Genomic DNA, 27,941 nt, shown 5'->3' with positions numbered 1-27,941 from the left:
AGACTGTGCAAACTGAAACAATCAAAAAAGTAAAACGTTATATAAATTATGTTATAGAATCTAACAACCGTAAAATTTTTCACATGAATATTTTACTTTAATAATCAATACCTTTCTTCTCGCAATGAATAAATGATCAAAATGTGTATGTGTACTTGTATACATATAAGTGCATTCTGTCTATCAACACGGCAGGATGATCGAGATAATTACTCTTTGTTGAACTCTTGGCAAATTTGAATCGCCAAATGTATATTGTACAGTTATTATACTATCACCATGCCTAGAAACAACATTCAGAAAGATTTATTCTCGAGATTCAATATTAATATGCTCACGGCATGTCATATCATTTTTTCATCACGTTTCCTTAAATTGTTCGGTACAATTTGCGAATTTGAATGACGATTTTATTGCTCATGAGATAGGATATTACTTTTTTAGTCACATTGGTAAAAAAATAAATATTCTAAATTTTTTTATTGTGTCGGATCTAAAATAATTTATTATATACTTCATTGACAAAAAGTTTTTATTTATTGTAATTTGTGTCTGAATTGACGTATATTTTAAAAGGGCTGACAAATTAAAAAATGTTTCGCTTTTTCGTTTTACGAATATAGATTATTTTTCATCGTTTAATTAAATTAAACGCGATCGAAAGAAGAGCCTGAAAATTCAAATTTTGTAACATTAAACATATTATTCATATGTATTACTGTACAATTTGTAAAATCAGATTCCTTTTTTCAAGTGTATATGTGTGTGTGTGTGTGTGTGTAAATGTACGTGTGTAAGTATACATGTATGTATGTGTGAGACAGAATTATGCAAACTTTTTTTTATAAAATTCATATTATAGATTTAAAAAAAAAAGTTACAAATATCTAATGACTAATAAATCGAGAATTATGCTAATTTTTTTTTCATAAAATTCATATTATAGATTAAAAAAAAGTTACAAATCTATCTAATGGCCAATGACTAATCTCTATTCTTTCCACGAAAAACTTTGACATTTTAATAAAGTCGGCACTAATAACGTCGAAGCTAACTCGTTTGAAAAGTAAAGTGCTCACAAATACTGTTGAATCTGTCGAAGTAAGCGATACAAAAAAAAAAAAAAAAATAATTGATGTGTGTACGCCAGAGTTACTTACAATTTGAGCCCGATATCAAATTATGGATATCGTAGATATACTTGAAGTCCGCAATCGCGCGAGAGACACGTTGTTCGTTGTTTGACCACGAAAAGGTCGCGAAATTTTGCGCCTCTTTAAATTTCCATTTTTTTGCAATCACACGAAGGAAGCAAGAAAAACTTTATTCGTGTGACGTTGAAGATTAAACGACTCAACCATCGAGAACGATAAAGTGGTTATCTGGAAATCGCTTCATCGTTTTTTTCCTCCGTACAATGTATTGAAATAGAACGGAGGAAGATGTTAGCTGAACTTGAAAATTCACATATATGAAAAGCTATGGCTCAGCCATATATGGTAAGATCAGCTAAATCTTCATCGATGTTTTAGAGCGATTAATCTTCGCCGTCATACAATTGGTGAACTCCACGACGTTAACTCGTTTCGCAGCTTGGCAAAGTCACTTACTTCCTTCTTTCAAAGTTCGATCAATTAATTCGATTAATTAGTACTGGTTGTCGTGGTTGATAAATTCGATTGGCCGGCCATACGACCATTAATCCTTCAGTTTCGGCCCATTTAACTAGTCTACTCGTTACCACGTAATAAAACGTGGCTCTGTCCATGGCAGTATCACGCCAATTCGTGCGTTCGTCGCGTGCGATAATGGCTCATTGTGTAGCACCCGATTAACAATATACATTTTTTTTACGTTCTAGGAATCAGTCACAGGCTGAACCCCGAGAGAAAATTTCGCTCCACGGAGGCTAGCCAAGTAAGTACGTAGCTGGGGGATAGGGTGCGTTCTCATTCTCTATATATGCTTTCAGAGTTCCTTCTCTACTGTAATGTCTATGTATTTCTTTTTTTCTCTTGTATAGAAAAACAAAAGGGAGAACCGACTCAGCAAGGCGTTCGTCGTACCTTTCTCTGCCCGGAGAAGACTGCGCGCTCCGTCTTCTTTCTCTCTCTCCTCAACAGGCCTCCTAAATTCTCTTCCATCTTCTCCACCTCGATACAAGACCGGTGATCACGAGGCACCGAAAGCACCGAAGAAGATCGCAAAAATCTTTCGCATCGTATGTTTCGTACCTGTTTTCCCGCGTGCGAAGGCGTGTGAGAGGGAGAGAACTCAGGATCTCCTTACCATAGCCGTGTTTACCAACTACTTCGCTTCGGAGTCTTCGTCCAGGCCGCTCCAGTCTCTTGTGTCTTCCTTAAAAGAAAGAGAGTCGGCTCAGTAAGGTATCCTATGTGGGTACCTTACTGACTGCCTTCAGAAGATCGCTTTGCGTCTTTTCCAAGCCGCTTACGTGATGCTGCTGCTGATGCTGAAGGGCGGCGCTCTGCTGCTCCTGCTGCAACTTGGCCTGTTTCTCCGCCTGCTGTTTCTTCATCATGTCTTGCTCCTCGCGTTCGCGTCTGGCCTGCTCGTTGATCTCTTTAACCGCTCTCAACTCCTTTTTCAGCTTCATTCGCCGATTTTGAAACCAGATCTTGATCTGTCGTTCCGTCAGGCAGAGCGCATGGGCGATCTCTATTCGTCGCCGTCGCGTCAGATAGTGATTGAAATGAAATTCTTTTTCTAATTCCAGCGTTTGGAACCGCGTGTACGTTTGCCGGCCTCTGCGCCTTGGACAGCCGTTCGGACCTGAAAATGTTAACAAATCTAATTTTTGAGTCTCCAGGAGATTTTTAGACACACTTTTCAGAAGACGGACTGAAACGTCAACGCGCAAACGAATTGATGCTATATGTGAGACGATATTTTCTCTGATATTGTATTTATTAGCGTCACATATTCGTTGAAAAATATACTCTGTCAAATATTTATGTATAAATTAATTATAAAAATTATAAATTTTGCAAATGTAAGATACATATTTAATTATTTATATTCCATATTTCTCTCTCAAGAATATAAATTGTATTACGTAAATGTATTACGCTTTTGATAACATTTTATTTGGAAAAGATTGTCCCTAAATCGTAAACCGCAATCTTTTGTTAAGTGACAATACTCTTTTGTCAGCCCCTCAATAAACCGACAGGTATCGCATTTCCACAAATCTAAACTCTCTCCTCACTTTCTCTCATCAAAAAAAAAAATACGAACTTTTGCGGGCAGTTTTATTGCGACGTCGGAAAAAAAGGTAAAAAAAGAACGCGAAACAATAGATGCCATTCGGAAAGTTCTAACTCGCAAAACCCTTTCTGTATATAAGACACGCTACTTTATTCGCCTTTACTTTCTCCAATAATTTATGTCATATAAACAGAAAGTCAATCATTTAAAATTTTTTTGTTCGTGTTTAGGGTTAAGAACCTAAAAAGGGTTAAAAACCTAAAAAGGGTTAAAAACCTAAAAAGGTTGTAAATTTTGTGATATAAGATTTATATACATCTGCGAAATGTCAGATCCAGATGGATCTTCGCGACAGCTGAATGTAATCAAATGACACAATACTGTCATCGATATAAAAATATTAAAAAAAAAACAGTAATAATCATGTAATAATTAATTAATGCTAGTGAGATAAATTGAAGATAACTGCATTTAAAACGGGAAAAGGATATTTGAAATGCTATAATAATGTCACAGCTAAATTTTGAACGTATTTTCGCAATCAATTCGAAAGTAACTTCACTTTCAGTTGTTGTCACGAACGAAGTGCGTACTCTTCGGTAAATCGCTGAAGAGAACCGGTTCCTTAGCGCAAAGAACGGAGACAGCTATAATACAATCATTCGCGGAGCGACGCTGAGTGGCCATATTATTGCCTCGTGATGAAGCAAATGCGTGCTACTGACCAATAAAAGATAGCAAGACTTTTCGTTTCCCCCCGTTTATTTCGCGAACAACGGAAGATGTATCGGTTAAATCCAGTTATCGTATCAATTATTATATTAAAATTCTTTGGGAGGAAGATAACAATTAGTCTCAAATACTTAATTTAGAGTTTAACTATAGACAATCGTGATGAAGGACATACTGTACGCGCAGGACACACATTCTATAAATAGATTCATTTCCGTAAATAAATAATCCTGAAGAAGCGTAATGATATTCCTAAAAAGACAGTAAAGTGCTATTCATGAGAGATCGATTAGCAAGCGATAGCAATTTGTGTTGAATTTATAGGCGAACGTGATCCGGTTACACCTCGCGGATTAGAATGTATCGAGGAATTAGATTAACAAATAGGCGAGCACGCAGAGTAGGGAGTGAGGACGCATTATCCGTACGACAGATTTAAACGTAGCGGCGCCATATTTTCCATCTCCTGTCATAACGATCGGTCGTGCGGTGGCGCTCGAATGACACGCACGTGCGCAATTTCCGATGCAGGATGACCCATGAAATACGTATCGCCCCGGAGCAGAAAACTCTTGGAGAATGCAGAGAATGCTGATATTGAATTCAGCATGGCCGTTCTCTCGCAGGCGCGGGTCCAAGCGCCAGAGCGCGTATATATACATACCTGAATCAGCGACCGCACACTCACGAATTCCGCTCTTTCGCGCACGTGTGTAGGTAGTAGACGGGCGTCCGTATTGGCGCGAATCAACACGGTTTTTAGCGGCGTCGCTACGTGTGCGTCAGTTTGGCACACGTACATCCGCTGCAGCCACCACCGGGGTGGTTACCGCGAAGCCCGAAGGGTGGGACATAGGTTACCTTGGCAACCAGAGGGGAAACCATTCCATCCTCCCGGCGGCATATCACGCGAGAGAGGCCAAGCCTAGCAGAGCAGAGCAGAGCTACCAGAAAACTCTCTCTTGCATCCTCTCTACCGCCTCTCGACCCTACATACGAGAAAGAGAGAGAGAGAGATGAAAGACCAGCCGCGCGCGTACACGTCGTACTCTTAGGAAGACGGGTGAACTTGATTGCGCCCACTCCATTCGCCATAAATATGGCCCATCGGCGAAGTGCTGGCGCGAGCATTATCAATAATTTCGACGCGGAGAACTAATGCCGAGAGGGAGAGGGGTGTGTCAGAATTTATTTGGCGAGAGAATAAAGTCGACTGAGGTGACGGCGAGGCTTATCCGGGCGGCTGTGATATTTGTTCGATGGGAGAATAACAAGAGGCTAAATTTTCCAAAGACACAAAGGAGAAATATTTTCGAAGAATGCGATAGACTTCTTTTTTTTTATACAAAAAAAATGTAAAAAAAATCGGAATTTTCCACTATCGAGAGTACCTACTATCGGAGAAAGCTTATCTATATGAAGAAGCGTTAATTAGCGTTTTGCCGCAAACGATTCCGAGACAAATAAATTATAGTCAATTGTCGGTGGTCCATTGCCACCCTACAGAAGGGCGGCTACAATGGGATGCGCCATTACGGATGGCACAGGCCTGTGTCTAATTACGGTCATATACTAAGTTTAATATCTGCTTTAGGTCTACTTTAGCACGCACCTCGGGATTTGGGGAACAATCGTGGATATTGTGGAAGTTTGTCATGCCATGTGCCCGCTGTGTTCCATGTATAACTCTACTACGTATCCCTTCATGTTTAATCAAATTGTTCTCGCCCACGCCACTTTTTCGAATAGCTCTGCCTACAGATTTATTGTCCCCTCTATATTACAAAATAAATTGATATACGACATTCGTATCCCATTTCTTCGATATTTTTTAGACCTTCGCGTCTAAAGTCCAAGTCTAAATAAAATACGATTATTCCAATTTTATAAATAATTTATCAATTTCTCCCCATCTCTTTCATATCTGTCAAATTATACCAGAGTCTCGTCGCCGTTTTGTATTGTCAAATGCAATGCAAATGCTCTCAGTTTCACGAAAACGATTTTAAGACCGATGCTTTTAGATCTTGACTTATTAACGACGTCGTGCTTCGATTAAGCTCCGATTAGGATCGCGCTGCTAAACATTCCAGAGGATAGCGTCACGTGGCATCGGCGTTCTAAGATTAGCTCCTAGCTCTCCTATAGACTACATCGATCGCGGCGGGAAAAAAAAAATTTCGAGCGAACGTAGCGTGACAGAAGAAACGCAGCGCGGCGGTTCGTCGGCCGCGAAATGTCACGCGCGAAGCGGAGGAAAGATAGATTTTCGGAGAGACGTCGCGACGTCGCCCGGATTTGACAGCACCTGCAAATCGCGGGGACCCTCTTCGTTGGCTCGCATCAGACGCATCGCGTTTATACGGTCTGAAATTCTCTTTGTTCGACCGCGCCGCGCCGGAGGAACCATGCGTGAGCCCCTTCTCATAGCGATCCATTCATAAATATCTCAAAACGGCTTAATTTCGCGGCGCTGCGGGCGAATAAAATCTCGAGCCGGTGAAAAATGTAGACAGTTCGCCAGATGAAGGGGGAAAGACGACGGCGAGAAGTGAGGGACGATACGGCGTAGCCACGACCCACGGGTTCGCTTGATCGTCGTCTCGGGTCACTGCAACCTCTGCCAGAACGATAGAGTTGGCCGATCGGGTAGGAGGCATGTTAAAGGAAGGAGGGAATAGAGGTGGAATGCGACTCTGCGAAAGAGAGGGAGAGAAAGATGAGAGAGTGGAAGAGATATGTAAAGGAACGAGAGAGGAATGGAGAGTGCCAAGAGAGGAAAAATGCCCACGATAACTCCACCGTCCGTTCCGTCGCGATTCCGACCGCGATTTATATGGCTAATCCCCGCGCTTTTTCTTGCCTCTCCGCATCTGCATCTCGCCAGGTATCCGGTTCGACTCTAATTCAAGGCCGTTCGCCAATTATTCAGCTGCGCTAGACACATATATAATCACGTGCAAAGAAATTTATGTAGATGTATATATGTATATAATAAATGTATAATGAAGCACTAAATCTGATCGTTGTTGACTGAACTCTTTCTTGGCAAGTTGAGTTCGTTGCGATGTTATTATCACGAGGTTGTAGCGCGTCATTGAGAACATAATCATGAAAAATTCGAATCTGACGACCGAGAAAAGCGTAGTAGTCGCGTATATGGAATTTGCTGACAGTGTTATAATTTCTATGCCGTAACTGATAACACCGACATTTTTCTATCGCAATGTCATGAAAACAAAATAATATTCTTGACATTTATTACCAATAATATGCAATTCATTCGATCTGTCTAACATCATGATGGAAAAAAACGCGTTACATAAATTTTGTATGTATAAAGTCTCCGTTTGCACGTGATTATATTGTAAACAGAACCAGAAAGAAGAAACCTAATTTAATCTCCTTTAATTTAACTAAAATGTACCATTACGTTCTATTATTTATGAGTGCATAATTTTCGAATTCCGATATATTTCGAAAATAAATTGCCAAGTTGCTTATAAGAGTATATCAATGACATACTTTCCTTTTGAAAGAAATCACTATTGCTAATACAATCTTACAAAATGCAACACGATTTAGACAATTACCCTATTTCGGAACCAAACTAAACAATATTATTTTCGTTATTTATTCATCATAAATTTCGTCACCAAAATATCCTATTCTAGCATTTTATTTTTGTAAATTCAAAAAAAATAAAGTTAAAATCCGATTTCGTATTAAGAAAAATTCTAAATTTTTTTATAAATAATTTTAAATTGAGAAATGTTTTTTATATATAAAAATAAAAATTCCCATTTTAATCCATTGTGTAATTTTCAAAGAAAATATCATTGTCCTAATTTTGAAAACTTAAAAGAAATATATAGCCAAGATCAAATTATTCTGTGTGATTTTAACAAAAGAAAACTTATTTCAATATCTCCTTCTTATAAATAAGAATCGAATGAGCTAAACCAGCGTGAAAACGACATTAGTGTTTTCAATCGCATAGCTTTGGAGAAGAATCGAAATCGCATCGAGACGCGCACAAGGCACGCGGTTGACATTTAAACACCTTTTAGATTTACGACAACCTGGCCCTATTACGACACAGCAGTCTCTACCAGCTATTTTGTTCGAGTAAGAATGAATGACTGTCCGGTTCACTCGAAGTGACTGTCACTTCTCGTGATCCAAACCTGGAATCTCTTGACGCGGTCTTATCGTTTTTGCGAGGGAAGAGGGATGGGATATACAATTAATAAATCATTTACGTAATGTGACTAATTAGGAGAATCAACTACATAAAATTAGCATCTGTGATATATAAGTATACGTATACACGCGTGGGCATATAATTCATATATATTATCAATTGCCATTTTTGTAAGAACACGTCGTTAATAGAGCCATGTAATTAATTGTAATAAATTAGCAATTATTAGCCTATTGATGATAATTGACCGTGAATAATAAACAAGAAGTAGATATAAGCGCCTACGTACAAAAACTTCTGTGCGTAAAAAATTCAATCTTAATATAATGACGTTAAAAAATGTAATATTAAAAAAATTAAATATATATATATACACGAGAGAAAGTATAAAATACTTTCTATACATTTATATTTAGCATTCTTTTGAAATTAATATAAAATTTTTATAGAACCTGCAACTCTCTTTTCTCTTCATTTGTCTTTATTTTCATTATTATGGTATATTAAATGTCTTAGCGATTAATGTATGATTATACATTACACATATCATTACATTTTTATAAATAGGATATTAAAATAAAAAAATCAATAAATGTCACTTTCTTCTTTACTCGAATATATACTGATAATTTTATTAGACCTTTGCACGTTTTGTTAATAATTTTATTATATGTTAAAAAAGAGATGTCAAATATATATATTTTATATATATATATATATATATATATATATATAAATATTTAGATGCGATAAAAATATTATGAGACTTATAAAGTTTATTTAATATACAATTTTTATATTCAATCACATATCAAATCTTTTTCTCAATCTTATTGCACTTGTGTCGTGATTGTGTATGTATGATTATAACTTTGCTCTTCCCTAACTTATGTAAAAACATTTTTTTTACATATGCCGATTATATGTATATATCAGCGTACCATGTTGCGGACATAAGAGAGAAATAAACACTGACATTTTACAAGAACAATTCGAAGAATCTTTGCCGATTTAGAAACTGGAGCAGTCTCGTGCTCCGATCGGTGGCTGCGGTGCATGGCCGACCTGACATTGACATTAATCACTACAAAAACGATTTATCGCTTCCCCTCAGTTATTGCACACATAAAAAACAGCGGTACGAGCTTCCACAAGTAGTTGTGAGGATGTCACATGGCTGATATATATATTATATATAAAATCTTAATTATTTATTTAATTATTCACTCAAATCCAACTGCATATCCTATCATAAATCAGTTAATATCATTTAAGAGCGAAATTAAATAATTTGTTTTTAGAAAATTTTTATTTGCAATTAAGTATATTAAAATATTTAATATAAAAATTAAATATATATTTTTAATTAAAAAAGTTAAATATTTTTTATCAATAATGATAATTATTTTCAAATTTGTTAAGTAATATATAATCGGGAGAAAGAATGCTTCTAAAAAAGAAAAAAAAATTCGAAAGCGAACATTTATATTACGTATACGTCGAAGAATGACGCGAGCCGCAAAGATGATACCGACGAGCCTGGAAGCTGGATACAGGTGCGCGCGCACGCGTAGGTCCGTCATGACCGGCAATAGACTTAAATCCTGATTGGACAGCTAGTTGGAGACTGTGTGCGAAGCGTACAGGTACGCCGAAGGGAGCGTTTGGAGGGGCGAGAGCAAATCCATATATACATACCTATATACATACATATATATATATATATATGTATATATGTATATATATGGGGGTACGGTGTTCGTATATATCGGGCGCGGCAATAAAGGATTCCGACAAGGATGGATGGTGAGAGGGGGAAGTTCGCTCCATTGTTCCCGGCGGAACCCAAACGCCATCCATAAGGGTGCCTCCCATTATCCGGCGTGTATCTACCACACGCGCACACCTCGGCGTGCTCTCGTACATATACATGCACACGCGAAGATACGCAGACTCTCGTCCGCCTAAAGATCGAATGTACCCAGATGCGTGGCGGTGTCTTTCACGGTGTTTGTGGTGTATATATATCGTACACCTACATGGCGACCAATTGTGCCGCCACAGCGCACAATAAGAGCTCTAATCTCCCACGAAATTGTAAAGTCGAGGAGGAAAATTTATAAGAAGGATCCAGAGAGAGAAAGAGAGAGTCTCTACCGGAACATCACCGCTCCGCACTGATAGAAGGGGTTTTGAGAAAAAGGGCCGCGCATATTTCGCGGATTTGGAAGAGATATTAGATAAGCTGCTGGCGTAAAAATCCCCCGACTCAATACGATAATATCTTTTTAATTATCCAGATGAGGATAGCGTCAGTTTAAATATTTATTTTTTTCTCGAGTGTTATTTTAATTTATAGAGGAAAATGAAATAATTTGAAATAAAATAATTTTTAATTCAAAGTAAAACAATGTTAGACAAAAATAACTTGGGATTTTTTTTATTCGTTATATTATTGTTTAAAACAATACTGAGGAATATGAAAAATTTAATATCGAGAAATTAAAATTTAATAATTTCTCATCAACACCCCGGATTGTGAAATTCCAGAGGGTACTAAATTTTGTACGACATTCACTGTCGCGGACGCAATACGAGAGATCATGCAGATAATACTCAAATATAATTGAGTGCCCGTGAACGAGGTGTAAACGTCACAATAACTTTTATCAAATCGATAATTCATCCGTATACGCCGAAGAAATCCCGGCCATTTTCCGCATGTCATAATGTCGCTTGAAACTGCCGCTAAATTTATCACAAATAAAGTGTACGATGTACATACCGTAAATTTATCGCCCGATCGACAGCGTTAATTTTTATTATCGAACATATCTCGCGTGCTAGTTATCCTCTATAACGCACGCTTACTTAATTCACCTCTACTCAAAGAATCTTGGAGAGCTCTACTCAAAGAAGCTTGGAAGGCGGCGGCGGCAGCTCTCAAAAATAAACCTGTCGGCAATGCGCCAGGCTCGAAATACGCGTAATCTCATCCCGAGGAGGCCCCGTTTCGAAACGAGATTAAATTTTAATTTTACAATAAAGAATGAAGTATTAGAATGCCGTTGGCAAACATTCCTTCCCCTCTTAAAGCTCGTAACGGAGGCTTGCTACCCTCTATATTCCGACTAACGGCCTCCGCCTCCGACAGGGCAACAGCGCGAACAGCTACCCCCGTGGAACCCCTAGACTCTAATTACGGCCTTACATCCCCCACCATCCCTCTTCCCTTCTCTCTCTCGTTCTCTCGCGTCCTGCGGCGCCCTTTCCGACCATTCTCATATTTTCTGACACTCCCCGTGTTACCACACTCCACTACAACCCACCCCTCTTATGCCATTACATGCAAATGCCACGGTTGTCTCTTTCCGCTAATAAAAGTCGTGCCCGTGCAATTTAGAACATCCGACGTTGGGCGCTATGGCTTCCGAAAGATACGAAACGAGACGCGGAATAAGTCTAGAAAGACAGCGAGAGAGACTTCGAGAGGATTATTACTCATTAGTAGAGTTGAAAGTAAAGACGCGGAGAAAGAGAGAAGGCAGAAGACTCTCTATGCAACGCGAACTCGACGAGGAAATTCAAATTTAGAAAAAGATTCTTTTTTTAAATCATGTATGATGCACTTATAAATGTATTTAATATTATTTGATCAATACAGAAAAGCAATTGAAATTTTTTTCAGAATTAAATAATTATTTATCTTGTTTATATATATTGTACAATATTAGTATTATAAAACAGAAAAAATGCATTGCTGTCAAAATTGTATGTATTTATAGAGCATTACATTTTTTTCTAGTCGAAAAATTTGTAAAAAAATTATATTATTTCTCTTGTACACCGATTTTTTTTTTTTGCTTAATGTAGAGAATTCTCTACAGGTATGTGCATAGGCAAAATTTAATATTTCATCGTGATAACTTTGGTGATATAATCGATGAATTGTTTGAAAGTTTCACGTATCGTAATTCTATAATATATTCGTCGTATTTAAATTTGATACATCATCATTAAGAAGAGGATATCATATATGACCTGCTGCTGATAGATAACAACTCAATCAGAATTCCCCGACCTTCGCTTCCATTAGAATATATTTAACTATATAACAGATCCCCGCGAGTGTTTATTGAGTCTGATGGCTTGTAATATTTCTATTGAGGCTAAAGGCAAACGTCACGCGTCTCCAGCCACATAGGAATACAATGTTCTTTGATTTTATGCCAGGAAAAAGTATATTCCTCCTCGCAGTTGCTATAAAATGCGAGCGTCAGGTATACAGCAGATATATCTCTGTGGTTTGTGCGTTTAATGTATATAAGCTTTCGTGAGACAAGGATCTCCTTGCATCGCATCTAATAAATTATTCGCAAACACTGCTTGAAGCTCGAATTATCTTCCATTTGCTGAAGTGCAGTTGAACTTTGATTAAATTATCGTCCCGTTAAAATGTAAATCGAAATTCGCACCCTTCAATTTTATTTATCATACTTTTAATTTAATAATTACGATTAAATCATCAAGTCAAAGATATATATTATTTTTCTGTCAAAAAAAAAAATAAAAAATAAAGAAAAATAACTTGCAGAAGACTCGGGGGAAAAAGAAAAACGTCGCTCTCTTAGCTCATCGGTGAAAAATCGCGGCATGTTCATCCGCCTATAGAGATAATCTGCAATTAGGGAACCTTCGCAAACATTCGTATATAACAATAGCTGGCAAGATAAAAGAACTTTTCCGAGAGAGGAGACACAGCCCTTCTCTCTTTCTCTCTCGTCTACTTTGGTACACGCGCGCTTCCTCCTGGACTCTCCGGTTCAACTTGGACACATCACGCGAACAAAGGGGATTTGCGCGCACATGCGCACTCGATTCTACAGCACTGGTAACGATTCTAGCTCCTGTTATAAGCTAGCACACCCTCCAATTTCTCTCTCCCTCTTTCTCTCTTCTCTCTGGTCATCCACCGACTCGACACAAGGTGCAGGAGTAGCTTCTACACACAGGACGAATGTGTGAACGTACAACACAAACGTCATACGAAAGCTCTAGATGTGCATCTCGCTATTTGAGAATCATATCGAAGTATCATGTGCACACAAATGCAGAAGAAATCTATATGAACCAAAATACACGTATACTAAAGGGAAGAATATATATTCGTATGTGCTTCAATTGATTGTAATTTATTTATCATACGCGTGCATTCCAATTGATAACTGCGATTCAATAATTAAGTCAAAGACATTACTTTATTCTTTTCGTCGAAAAATTGTGTAGACCGCGAAACCTTGCTCTCTCGAACGATGAAAAAATCGCGGAATGTTTTTATCTGTCCATAAGAAAAGAAGTGCATACACATATTAATATTCATATAAAATTACATAATAATCAGATGTTGAAGTAAACACGTTGCGAGTGCGTTGCCAGGTTGCGAGATTGGAGAAAGCAAGAAAGAAAAAGGATGGTATGTATCTAAGCTCTAAGGGCGAGACGACACACAAAAGCTGGAAATAGTGCTCTTAGTTTTTATCGAGGGATAACACAGTCGTGTGGGTAAGCGGTATCGGAGCACCAGCGTGAAACAGCTGATGTACTCCGCGCGGTATGTAAACCGAATCGTTCTACGATATATATATATATATATATATATATATATATATATATGGTATATACAACCGTTCCCTTCTCGTGAAGCAACTTCCGGAAACTGTTACCGTTAAGGGATATCTTTAAAAGACCGCAATTTATTAAATATTACTATTTTATCGAGAGAGCATCTTCACTTCTCTATAAAAGCTTAATTACGACGGGAAATAAAAAGTGCTATCCCAGAGGAGAAAATGCGACGTGTGTAAAAATGTATCCGCCATGATTCGCCGGTATACGGCTTTGATTTATGATCGAAGTAAACGAGTTCGGAAGAGGAGATATATATGTGAAACAGGCTCGTTTCTCTCCTTATGGGAGAACATCCGTAAATCGCGAAATTACGGATAATTATGGACACCGGGAGGAAAGAAGTACATTTTATTGCGACAAACCAGAACGTAATTCACGAGCGAATAGTTAGAAGCATATAGTGGATTATATTGAGGTCGTCCAGGGCAAACGGATCATCTTACGAACGATTGAAGTCCAGCGAAGTAGTAGTAACTCTACCTCGGATGAAACTCCCCGACCAAAGAGAAACACTTCCCTCCCTATCCCTATCGCGCTATTGTATAAATAATACGTTCGACAATCAAGTGTCCCGTATTACACGCCGTAGTACATACGTTTCGCCGCACGTTAAAATGCAAATGCATTTCCGGACGTGGATTTCCAACAATTACACGGCGTTGTTGTCTGACAACACACGCGCGTAAGAAGGAAGAGGTCGTACACCATTGGGGGTTTCGGCCGTCCCGTTATAGATTATACAGGAGTCCCCTTTTGGGATACGTCGCCCTTCGTCGGGAACCCTTAGATAGGCGTCGCGATCCTTCCATCCCTCTACCACCCCACGTCGGTCCTTCACCCTCCTGGATATCCGACATCGCGTCGGCTAAAGGTCTATATCGCGCACCGTCAAACCTGCCCGAATTGCTCCTCGTTGTGTTATGCAAACGGCCGCATTTGTTATGATAGTGTGTCTCGGCGATGCCGAAGAGACGCCGAAGGAGGTGTGCGCGGCTTACAGCCGGAGAGAGAGCACGTTTTCTCGCCTGGACAACGTCGTTCCGTATGTCAACGCTATACATTTCCGTAAGTACGCGGACGATATTCCCTCCAACGTTGAGTACCGGCTCTCTATGTCTCTCTTTTTCTCGGCAGCGCGAAAATATGAAACACCTTAAGGAGTCCGTCGGCTCCTTTTATATCCGCCGCTTCTCCGCTCATATAATGGCACACTCCAGGAGGATAGCGAGCCGAGTAATAGCGTCGGAATAACGCCATCTTAATCCCGGTATCTCGCGAATATATTTTCCCGAACGAAATTATACGTGGAAAAAAATCTTTGAATACGAGAAGCTTCCACTCACGAGGCAGATGATCAATTTTATATAATATATCGTCTCTAATAATTCATGTCCTGTACCTTTCATATACATATATTAATTAATAATATATGTTAATAATATAAATCTTTGAGATATATATATATATATATATATATATTTTAGAGATATATTATATATATATTATTAGAGACGATATACGGAGTAAATGTTATATCAATACTTAAAAAAAATATTGTTAAGTTCTGCATGTTAAAGAGAAAGAATTTCTTTCTTTCGATATCGCAATACTGATAAAAAGGCAAGGATAAAACATGGTTTAAAAAAACATCTATCTGAATATGCTGCAGACATCGCTTCAAAAACAAATGATTAATCCGAAATACATATTCGCGGAAGCGTTCATAGGTTGATTATTTTATGCCATGTTTTTTATTTTTCATTTCATATTTATCCTTTAATTTATTATTTTTTTTCTTTCACGAGTATTTTATTGATTTCGTTCTAGGTTATTCGTGAATGATTATTTGCTTAATTTATTAGAACACTGTGTAATTTAATAAATTATTACTTGACCTGCATAGAGACTTATGTATATACGTTATATATATATATATATATATATATATATATATATAAAATATATATATTTAGAAAAACGTGTTTGGGCCAAAATGTTCGAAGCGGGTGTACTAATATTAGTCGAATTGACACGAGTATACTTGTGGGTTAATTTAAACTGCCGACACTGCCGAGCGATAAGTGCACTGCGAACGCTGTTTGTTTGAAATAATTTAATGAGATTACAACGGCAGTCGTGCAGATAATAATATCGTTGTTTAGAGTTCCATTTGACGCCGTAGCACTCCATTAAAGCGATAGTTCATTCTTTGATCAATGACTCAGAAAATCTGCGCTTCTCTCAAGTTTATTGACAATAAATAGACTTTTCAAGACACGCTTCTTAAAGTTATGATTTAAAATACGAAAGAGTGCATAAATATATCATTTTATATAATTTATTAGTATTTCTTATTTTTTTTTTTTTAACATTAAACTTTATATCTGTTTTCTTTATAAATTTAAATCATAATTAAATATGGAGAGAGATCAACAAACATATGCTAAGAGAAGCGATATACAAATATATTTTCGAAATGTCTTCATCGGTATTTTTAAACTAAAACTCGAAATGAAAAGTATTAATCCAAAATTATTTTCATGTACTTTAATATCATTGATTTAAAATTAAGCAAATTAATGACGTCAAGTAATGCGATTTTGATATAATGATATAATCCAAGACGTATATGCATTAATTCGAATACATTTACAATTATCAATTTTCTTGTAACTTAATAAATATAATTATTAATACAAATAATTTATAATAAATAATGCAAGCGCATTGCAGATATTAAAAATGGCATATTGTCAGGCTTTGATAAAAAAATAATAACTAATATTAATTATCTATAAAATTAATTTTAAGATCCCAAATTGTAATCTTATATTCATTTTACAATAATTTTCTTCAATACTGAGTAGAAATTTTTACGAAACTATGAAACTCAAAAAGTGCACATTCTGGAAATTTGACAATTTTTTAAACAGAAAAAAGGGACTATTGATAGAAAGAAGAACCTTGAAACCCTTTTGATACACCAAAGTTAAAGGATTGCATACAGAGAAACCTTGTTTACCCGATTTTGCGCAACATCGAAATTTCTGAATCAATTTTGACACAAAAGACAGAAATAAATTAGTAAAAAAGAATGCGCGTCGATACTCGTGACTATCCTTTGTTGTGAACGTGACGCCATTAATTTGTGTATTAGAGTTTCGATCAAAGCCTTTACTTTCACTTTGCACAGCGTGAAATACGTCGTAATTTACAAATGTCTAACAATAAAAAAAATCTTAAATTATTGCACAACTGGCCTTTTTTTCTTCGTCTGATTCAGGTAAAATTTCATGATAAAAAAATGCATAGCTCATGGGACAAAGAATAAAAGTTTCAAAAAGTTAAAAGAGAGACTCTCTCGAAAAAGAGTTACTAGAAATAACTAATATATAGGCATATAATATATGATTCTTTTAAAACAACAAAGAGAGAGAAAAAACATGTTACATTTTGTGCGTAACGATTCACATAAAAGATATTTTTAATAAAATTTATACTAAAAAAAATATATATGTAAAATTTAACATATTATAATATGTATCAATACATCAAGAATTAAAATGTCCAATATATATGCATATAAAATAAAAATTCTTTTACAAACTTTGAAAAAAAGCTATTGAAATACATAAAAAATATATTTAAATAATTGAAGATCAAATTAAATGAATCATTATAAATGTAAAATTGCAACTCCAATATTTCTGAAAGATGCAGAGATATATTGTTCCTTTCACGCATCTCTTTTTATTACGCGTAATAATAATAATAATTCTATTAACATATATTCAATAACGTTATAGAATTGTCTTTTCGATAAAAAAAAGTAAAATGCGAAAGTGTAAGCTCGGGTCGAGCGAGTCTTACATCAGTCAAATCCTCGGTCGTTCCAATTCCGAATAGCATACGCCGCGAGATAGGTATCGTTCCGGGGTGGCCGTCGGCGTAAACGTTATACCGCGCTGATATTTCGGAATCGACCGGTCGGGTCCTGAGGATTTGACTGGCGTGATGGCTTCGGCACGCGACATAACGGAATATGCGCCGCCGCAGCCGTATGACCATAAAATAAACGTTCCTCGGGGTGGCGCAGGCCGAACCTGCGGCAACGTATATAAACACTTATATAACGGCAATTAAACTGCTTTTAAGGCCCATAAAACTGCAGTTTCAATAATCTCTGTGACAACACGATTCTGACCTGTCTACGGAAGCGTGGCTTACTCCCGGAAGAGACTCCGTTATGAAAAAAAGAGAGAGAGAGAGAGAGCTACCGAATAATGGAAACAAAATTTCGATGGTTGTCTCCCCTCCTGGTTCACGAATCTCTCGATCGATTTCTGCGTCTACCGAATTTTTCTTTCTTTTTTTCCCTTTCTGTTTTTTTTTTTTTTTTTTGTGAGTCGCTTCATGATCAACTCTCCGATTTCTCGCACGCCTCACGAAATCCACGTTCGTGTTCGTTTTCATTACACGCGGACATTTTCCATCGACAGGGACCGTATATTAATGACTAACCGAAAACCGAAGAAAAAGAAGCCGATGGGAAAACAAAACAAAAAGAATGCGTGAGAGAGCATCGATGGCATAAAGCAGAATTCCTGATGAAATTTTCCGGATAAAATTTCGATGGCGAGGAAGCTATTCTTTTTCCAGCCAACGTCGGATACCTGCTGATGCGATCCAGGGGCGAGGGAGAAAACGTTTACGTGCGTGAGAGACGAGGAGAGAAAGAGAGAGAGAGAGCCGACGTAGAGAGAACCGGGAGGCGGGAGAATTCGAGGATAGGGTCCAAGTAGGGGAGACAGGGGGATACGATGAAATGGGATAATACCGACGCTGCAGGACGCGGCAGCCATCATCGAATGCTAATGAGGGGTTGGCGGCTTTTGGGGCAGTGGACTCTGCCCCGTAGAGCAGGCGCGCGGGATCGGCCTGATTATAAATTATACATTATCTCGTGCTAGTCCTGCGTGTACACACACCGTAATCCAGGTAGACGATTTCCCGGGCCTGCGTGAACCTCGATGTCGGAATAATGTGTTGGCGTATCTACTCGCGAGACAGATTACAAATTCGTCCTCGCCAGCAATTTCGCTGTTTGGTTACCGTACACCGAAAAAATTGTATTCTAAGCGCCAAGAGGATCGATCCTCTTAATTTAAGATGATATTCTTAATTTATTTTTATTTTCAGAAAAAAATATACTAGAATTTAGAGGAATTTCTTAAATTAAGAGAATCCTCTTGACGCTTAGAATACAATTTTTTCGGTGTACAGTTTCGTTAATCGGAAGAAATGTTAATTTCGTAGCACAAAAATGTCCTTTGGAAACCATTCTCTGTTCTCGAATCGAGAGAAGAAGACGAAAAAGATCAGAAAGAATCTGTCGAATTTGCCAGAGCGCAGATACAAATGTGAAGCTATTTTATCTTGCTTGGTATCGGTATGAATGAGAAGATAAGATCATCTTAATCGCATCTGGCGTACACGCTTTAATGTAGCACTCGATAAAATATACATCGCTGTATATCGCATTCGCAATCTGTTCACACATCGTTAGAAAATCGAACTGCAATCAAATCTGCATATATAAAAAATTTGACAATCAATAAGAACCTGATTTCTCGTTTAAAAATAAATTAAAAATAGAATTAACATATTATATTTATTTTTAATTGATGGAACATAATTTTAAATATAAAAGTTATATACATCTATTTGATATATTGTACTTGTACGCCTGTTAAAATAGAATTTGTAATAATTAGATACATGTTACTTGTTCTTGACACCAGAAGTATACTAATATCACGATTGCTTATGTCGTATTTTATCTTATCTCGTCAATATCAAACCTAGTAAAAAATATTAAGGACGAATATCAATTCCTAAAATAAGCACGTAGTGTCATGCGCATAAATTCTAAGTCACACGAGAAACACACATTTTAATATTTCAATAATCAATAAGCATACCAGACTTACAATACAATCAAATAAATATACATATACTATTCTTATATTCAAAATTATATTTCTCGAGAACTAGACAATCAGTAAAAAACATAGTCTATGTTCCTTCTTTTTCAGAGAAATATCAGATTCTCATCTCACTTGTATCATAAATTATTGGATCCCTGTATTTCTAGATGCAGCAAATTTTAATGAGATGCGACCTTGAAAGACAAGTTTCTCGTTTGCCGATTCTAAATTTCAGAGCATAGCATTCATAGGTATTAATCACATGAAACAAAGAAGAGTATATGAGTTAACGAATGAAGAAAAAAGGATTTAAAAGTACTTCTCAATTGAATTCATACGTCTGATAAATGTTGAAAAGCAAAAACATTTTATAAATCTTTTGTATCGCAATCATAAAATATCTTAAGATATCTTAGATATCTTATTAGATATAGATTAGATAAAATACTATCTTAGATACCTTTTGTATCGAATGTGACGTTAATTGATATACTAAAAAACTATAGTAATAATAAAGAGAGTTTTGCCATGTATTTTAATCAATTTAATTAAATGGAATTTCAAAAATAATATTTTATATATAAAAAAAATATTTGTATATCCAAAAATTAAATTCTCCAACATTACATTCAAGTGCCAAAATTAATTAAAATAATATATTTATTCAGATAGTTTAATTTATAATGTTAAATATCTTTCATTTTTACTTTTATTATTGCCATGCAATATTATTTTACCTCAAGTTTCAAGTGATTATCTCAATGCTTTACTCACATTTAGATATACATTTTATTTATCATATTTTATTAATTTTATATGTAACACCATTAATCCAAAATCCCATACAAACGTACGATTAATTAATCAATGCTAATATAAAATGATAAAAATGAAAAATCAATCTGACTTACTTTGCTTTGTTTGAAATATACAGGTGCGCATCTTAATATTTCTGGCAAAGATTAGCAAGAAACAGCAGGATAATGTATATAATGGCGAACGCGATATTCTCTCGTCGGCCAATTGAATGTACACAGAGACAGATATTGTATATCCCGTTTGAATATATCGGAATGTAATTTCCTACCGTGTTAAGCTAAAGCACTGCCTTCTCTGAAGGTTGGTATAACACTGGTATAGCGATCGCCGATGCCTATTTGAAATTATGATCCGTCCGATGTAAACAAACCATCACGATAAAAGCCAACGGCTGAAGTTTTAATTTTATCTAATCGGTATTTACTGCGCTATTGTGGACTTGTAAGTGGCCGTATAAAAGATAGTCACGGAGATTATTCGCGACTAACATTATCACAGTGACGACAGGTGTAGTTGCCCATATACATGTCCTTTCTTGCATGCGCAACTAACATAAATGAATAGGGTATAAGGACTTAGCGCGTGTGCAGAGCCCGGTAGCACGTAAACGATCCCGAACAATGACCTTGGCATCTCGACACACTCTCGGAATTACATTATTTTTATCGTATATACACGTTTACGACCAAGTCGTTAAACCTCGATAAACAGCTGATCGACAACGACTCGATCGTGCGAAAACAAATTTTGTTTTTGGGGAAATGTTATATGATGGTAACTTTCAATTTTATGTGTATATGTACGTGAAAGTGTCAATGTCCCCGAGTAAAGTCAGTGTGTGTGTGTGTGTGTGCGCGTGTGTAGAAGAGAACTCAAGGAAAGGCTAGATCATTGCGCTCTTTCGATTCAAGAGCCGACTATAATATCCTATTCGAGTATGTTTCGACTATACATTAAACTTGAGAAAGAGCTGAAGAAAGAACGAAATGTGGCTAACATATGGGGCCCGTAATTTGGTACGTATGGGAAGAATCATTCCTCTCTAGCAGTCTTTGATCCTTATTAGATTTTGTCCTTGCACAGATCTTATATTAAAAACATGTAGCTTTTTGCGACAGAGCTCAAAAAAGTGAAAATGTGTGCATATAGAAAAATTTTCATATTATATTAACAATCTACGTGTGCAAAAATTATATTATCAGTAAGTATTTCATAATTAATTTAATTGATTCATAATTGATTAAGTATTTGAGTAATTGATCACTCAAATTGCATCTTTAAAAAAAACCTTATAATTTTTGTGACTTCCCGAATTAATATCATTTCTCACAATTCTCTCATCAAACTTTCAAATTTAAAAAAAATGTTTCAGTTTTAGATAGAATCTTGTTACATATTGTATATTCGCAGAAATATGGAATATATATTTATAGTAACGAATATGTGCGCAAATAATGACAATATTGTATAAGTAATAATGGTATATAACTTGAAATTTTAATAGCAATACTTACCGCACACGACTCTATCAAATGGACTCATCCAATCTGAAAAATAAAAAAAATTATTCAAATATCCGAAAAAAATTAAACAAGGGAAGGCAAAAAGAAGCATCTTTCGTCTTCTTGCTTAAAATGTCAAATAAGATAGTAACACAAATCTTTGAAAGTTCAACTTCATGCGTAGTTTAAAGCTATAAAACTTTACGCATGCACTTGAGATAAGCTTATAATACGATAGGCAAGATTTTTTAAGCATATTGTAACCAAGTCGCAAGACACATTCAAACGCACATGCATATCCATAAATATTAAATATTACATAAATACATAACATTGAGATATAAATAAAGAAATAGAAATACGGGAACTATATACGTAAGTTTAATTTAATTAAATAAATAAACGGCAATGGCAAATGATTGGATTTAATGATTGATAGATAACATTAGACTGGCATTAGTGATCTGCGAGGCATTAAGAATCTTAACGAGTTGTCCTTGACAATTCCCCCCAATGAAACCTCAGAATAATTTTTAAAATATCTAACGTTGACATGTGTGCATATTGAAATTAATTAGATTCAAAATTATAAACAATCGATATCTACGTTGTTCAATAATAAAATTAATTTAAGGAACTACTTGTATTACATTGCTCTATTTTATAAAAATATAAATGTTCGCACATATATGCGCAACCATGTATGTAAAATTAAATAAAAACTAATAATAATTAAAATATTAGAATTGCGCGCTGTAAAGAGGGAAAATATATATACTCGTGGCAACGTGATTCTGATTTCCATTATGGTTTCGCGAACTAAAATCGTCAAGCTACATTGTCGGCTGAATCATTCACCTCGCTCTCCCCAAAGCCGTAAAGTTATTCTTACACACTCATAAAATAGATAAGAAACATATTGACGCATGAATAGACATATGACAGTAAAAGTGCTCGAAAAACCGTAAACTCTTTAAAAGAAGCTAGAGAGGTATATCAAATATATGTATATATACATATACATATATATATATATATATATATATATATATGTATATATAAAAGTAGAAGTAAATAAAATTATAAAGGCACATACGTGAACTAGAGTGAAAATAATATTAGATTATACTTTTCTGTTGTCGTATTTAAAAGTGTGCAAAAGCGCTACTAAAGTAAAAGATGACATTTAATTATAGTATAAGAAATTTAAATACACGAAGTTAAAACATGAAACGAGAATAATTAGACATCAATGAAGCATTTTACAAGATTTTATAAGATAAAATGATAAATAATCAGAGATTAATCTGAAAATCACGATTGAATAATTTATGATTTAAGACTTTTTAGGTAACGTAAACACAGAAAGAAGAATCACTTCAGATTAATGCGTCAATTTTGTTACTTATTTTTGACAATTTCAAGCAATTGCTAAAATATAAGGTAAACAGAAGGTGGAAATTAAACTTATATCGCTAATCAGCGCTATCGCGATACTCGCATTAGAAATTACACGAGAGCGAATTATAATTCGAAATAATGCGAGACCTCACGAGTTGGCGAAACGGAAAGTTAACACGTTAACGCCAAGTATTATTATAACGTGTTGATAGCGAAACGGGCTTCGGAAAATAATTTGCATATTCAAAGATTACAACTTAATCGCAATATATTCCGTGATTCCCTTACTCCGTGCGAGAGTATGCCTTGTATTATATTATTGCATCCCAACACACACATACACAAGTGTATCTGTGTGTATATGCATTGGCAAAACGAGAGATCGCAGCATCCTCCGAAAATTTTCATCGCAAGACGTGGCGATGCCTTAAATAATTCAAGTCGATTAAAAAATGATTCAGCCAACTCGACGTCATCTAGACTATGACAGACACGATTGTTGTTGCAATTGAACTAGAGCTTTTACTTGGAACGACAAATCAAAAATCGCAACTATGAATTGTGCACGCGGGTAAGAAACGTCAAAAATCAGCTGATCTCTTTCGCGCGAAGTCGAGGCCTGTTTTTCACTCGGAGTTATTTCGCGTGTGCCGTTTTCGTCTCAACAATATCAAACGCGCGAAAAAATATGTCGGAAAAAAAATTTCGCGCGCGTCAGCGTCAACAGAGAATGCGAGACAGCAGAGAGAACTGGGCTCTTGTTGTGTTGTGCTCGCCGCGAATATACCGCGATAAATACCGTCGGTGCTTTGTCCTAGCTAACACCTTGGTGGACAAAGACACTACACCTCGACGAGACTCACGTACGGTTGTATTATGTACATCGGAATAACTTGCAAGTTTCGTGCGGTAACAACAGCGTCTGGGACTCCGATTTTATAAATGTAAAGTGTGTATACTCTTCAATAGATATATCCTTGTATTCTTGGAAAATTATCTGTTACATACCGAATTGCGAAATGTTTTCGTTCTCGAAAACTCTGTTACGTCTACACCTATAATAATGCAGGAAAATTAATGTCACGCGATTCTAAAATCGTAGAAAAATATAAAAATATCTTGATCAGCTTCATAGACGAATTTTTAAAAATTAATTTGAAGATTTATCAGCTGTTAAATGTCACGTTCCATTCCAAATTACTCAAAAGTTACATATAAGTATTTCGATATTTTATTTTAAAGAAAAATCAACTAAAATTGGCAAAATAATTCTGTCATAAAAAGAACATTGCGATAAAATGGAAGCATTTTTGTATGTATATGTGCACATACATTAAAAGTACGTTTTCTGATGCGTGTTAAATCATGAATAGCTGGTGTTATTATTATCAAGCATTATCAAAATGCGGCATCGAATGAAAACATGTGTAAAGATGAACAATGTTTGTATACTTACAAGCATTGTATACTGCGTCTAATATTTTTAATATTTTTAATAAATAAATTACTGTTCTACATGTCTCTCAACATAACTGTATAATGAAAATTGCAAACCGTAGAAATTAATTAAGATCGTAAATTATATATAGGAATTTTATAAGAAATATCCGCTTTCCCCTGATCTTTTTTCCTGCATATATAAGTGTTTTCATAAACAAAATATTTAATATAGCATTTTCCCACAATTTATAATTTAAAGAAAGTAGAAAAGAATGTATAATAATTAATAAATTCAATATCTCTCAAATAGCTTTAATAAAATAGCAATGAAAGTATAGAGGCAATCGAGAATTATTTATACGTAATTTTTCATCTCACGTTTTGCATAAAAATCATATCATTTAACTACAAGAGAGTTTATACATTAAATAAATTATGAATTAATCTTATTATATAATAATAAATGATAGTTTTTTTATAACGTATAATTGTTTCTAGTCTTTTAATCTTTTACATTTTACATTAAACATTTTTTGTATGAAACGATTAATCGCGATAGAGAGCAGTTTAGTATATCTTGTCCTCACATCATGCTGAAAATTTCATGCAAATTGCATTCGTTAATGCATATTTTTTCAATCATGCAATATAAAAAAATGTACATCGCAGCAAATCAATCTCTAAATCATAAAAATGCAGAAACAGACTTATGCACTTTTCTAATCGCTTTTTGTTACATTTTAATATATATAATTAATTATACAATCGAAATAAAAAAAAGCACAGCACTTATCTAAAATAAATCGTAGTCCATGTACATTTGATTGTACATTTGGTTGATATTAATTTGCAGCAAATGGTGTATTACAATTTTATTTAATACCACAACGATGTTCGGGGGAATAACAATTCAACGGCGAATTAGCCAGCTAAAAAAAGACGTGCCTAAGACGTGTTTTACGACGCCATAATTTAACTTCTCCTCATAAGTCTACTTCTGCAAAAGTTATATATTCGCACATTCTACTCATGATATAGTCAAGCAACTGCGACGATAAAATCACGAATCCTCGTTGTGATGTATTACACGCGAATCACGCGAATATCTCGTTAATACATCAATCTCCAAGGTAATAAAAAAATAATAGTAAAAAGAGATAATAAAAAAAGCTCTCTACCAACCGTACTATAAAACCGAAAACTCACCGGTGATGGACATCCAGGGGTACCGAGGTATGTCCGAGATCCCGGGTTGACCGGTGGTGGGTTGTTGGCAGGACGTCAAGGGATCAACGACGGCCGACGCGGCGGCCGCCTGATGGTAGAACTGTGCCGCCGCGGCCATGGAGGCCGAGGCAGCGGAAACCGCCGAGGATGCGGACGCGGAGGAGACGAGGCTACCGGGTGTAGCGCCGTTCTGATGATGGTGACCCAGGGTATAGTTAACCATCGGGTCGGCCGACGCGGGTGCGACATTCCCGGTTAAACTGGCGGTGTAACGGCAGGATTTGTCTCCGGCGGTCGCGGCGTCGACGGCGGCGGCGGCCGCCAGGGCAGCGCTGGACGCCGCGGTGGACCCGAAACCGGGTACCATGCTGGACGTGGCGCCGAAGGCGGCGGCTGCGACCGCCTGCTGCTGCTGATGATGATGATGCGCCGCTGCGGCGGATACGTAGGGATACATTCCGGAGGTGGTGCGGGCCGCCGGTGATGTCGATGCGGAGCTACCCGAGTGCTGGGGACTCGAACCCGTCGGGCTCGGCGAGTTGTGCTGCTGGGCGTAATTGACTGCCGCGGCCGCAACTGCAGCCGCGGATAGACTCGATTCTAGACTCGCGGTGGCCGGACTCGTCGTGCACGCCTGGATACTACCTGGATTCGCGCTTGAGAACAACTGTTGCGGATGAAATTGTTGGTACTTAGCAGGTAGCATACTATCAATTATGAATTTCGTACTCATATCGGGGCCGCTGTCGGTGCCGATGCGGACCCGATGCCGAAGACACGCCCGGATCCAAGGGATCACCGGGACGAGTGCCTCAACACCGACACCGCGATGACACGTCCATCGGCGGCTGCTGCTGCTGATACCTCATTGCATAATTGGCAATCTCGGCACAGATCACGAATACATACACTGGTATCTCTCGGAACCACGTCAAGGAAAACAGGGCTCTCTCTCTCTCTCCCTCTCTTGCTCTTCAGGGAAGAATGACGCGCGCAAACACTCTCTTTTTTTGTTGGTGCCTGTTCCAAGAAGATTAATTGCTTTTTCCCCGCGCCCGTCCACTATCTCCTTCTTTATCAGCAATCAGCGTCCACTTTTACTGGTACCACTTATGCAACTCTCAGCACATTATCACAACAACAATACCGAACGCGGCGGGATGCATGCGGTCACTGGGAAACGACTGGACCACGAATCACCGACCGTCCGCGATGGCAAATGACATGTCCCTCCTCTCCGGTTTCTCTCTCTCGGAGCCAGGAGAGCCCACGGATCTCTTTGTGCCGGAGATCCCCGTGTTCGTGAAAATTTCCGAACCCTCGCTCAAATTCGTAATCGCGCGCCCTCCCAGGAATTACCGAATCCACCCGGTATCGGAAATAAAAATCGGCGATAAAGCAGCGGGTCTTTCTTCACAATTCGGACCCACCCCGGACGACCCAACTCGTAGTCCCAACTCGGAAATTGGGCGACGATGAGAACCCGACGACGGCACGAGGAGAGAGAAGAGAAGAGCGTGGCCCCTGTCAGGTGTTAGAAGCCGTTTCTTGCGTACTTCTCGGATAGTCGACGAATCCTTTATGGGCCATGCATGAAGGTACTATAGCCCCCTATCCCGAACGCCGCGTACTACAACCCACGGCGAGCTAAATGTAACCCCTTACAATAATGGCGCCGCTTGTCTCTCCCGTTCTGTTCCCCCCTCTTCTTCT

The 27,941-nt window shown here is 37.0% G+C and overlaps 1 protein-coding gene across 2 annotated transcripts; it reads right to left on the bottom strand.

Annotated features, from left to right (window-relative positions):
- Positions 1–514: 514 nt before the first annotated feature.
- Positions 515–27,941, bottom strand: LOC114940293 (homeobox protein abdominal-A homolog). Of its 2 annotated transcripts, XM_029314889.2 has the most exons (4): positions 26,208–27,936; positions 22,173–22,205; positions 2,456–2,793; positions 515–2,358 (listed from the first exon to the last, which is right to left on the bottom strand). In XM_029314889.2, the coding sequence occupies exons 1-4, from the start codon at positions 26,959–26,961 to the stop codon at positions 2,308–2,310; spliced, it is 1,176 nt and encodes a 391-aa protein (XP_029170722.1). In that variant the 5' UTR covers positions 26,962–27,936; the 3' UTR covers positions 515–2,307. The 2 variants fall into 2 exon arrangements, with proteins under 2 accessions (XP_029170722.1, XP_029170721.1); XM_029314888.2 differs by having other exon boundaries at positions 515–2,793; positions 26,208–27,941.

This window comes from Nylanderia fulva, unplaced genomic scaffold, assembly GCF_048542155.1.
Source record: "Nylanderia fulva isolate GAGA-0341 unplaced genomic scaffold, ASM4854215v1 Scaffold16, whole genome shotgun sequence".
NCBI lineage: Eukaryota > Metazoa > Arthropoda > Insecta > Hymenoptera > Formicidae > Nylanderia > Nylanderia fulva.
This window is presented reverse-complemented; position numbering and strand designations above follow the sequence as displayed.

Excerpts from the sequence above, each read along its gene's own strand:
- LOC114940293 (XM_029314888.2), bottom strand. The coding sequence starts at position 26,961 with ATGAGTACGAAATTCATAATTGATAGTATGCTACCTGCTAAGTACCAA. Across the intron at positions 22,206-26,207 it reads CCCCTGGATGTCCATCACCG|ATTGGATGAGTCCATTTGAT; the intron begins GTGAGTTTTCGG and ends TTTATTTTTCAG. Across the intron at positions 2,794-22,172 it reads ATTTGATAGAGTCGTGTGCG|GTCCGAACGGCTGTCCAAGG; the intron begins GTAAGTATTGCT and ends TAACATTTTCAG.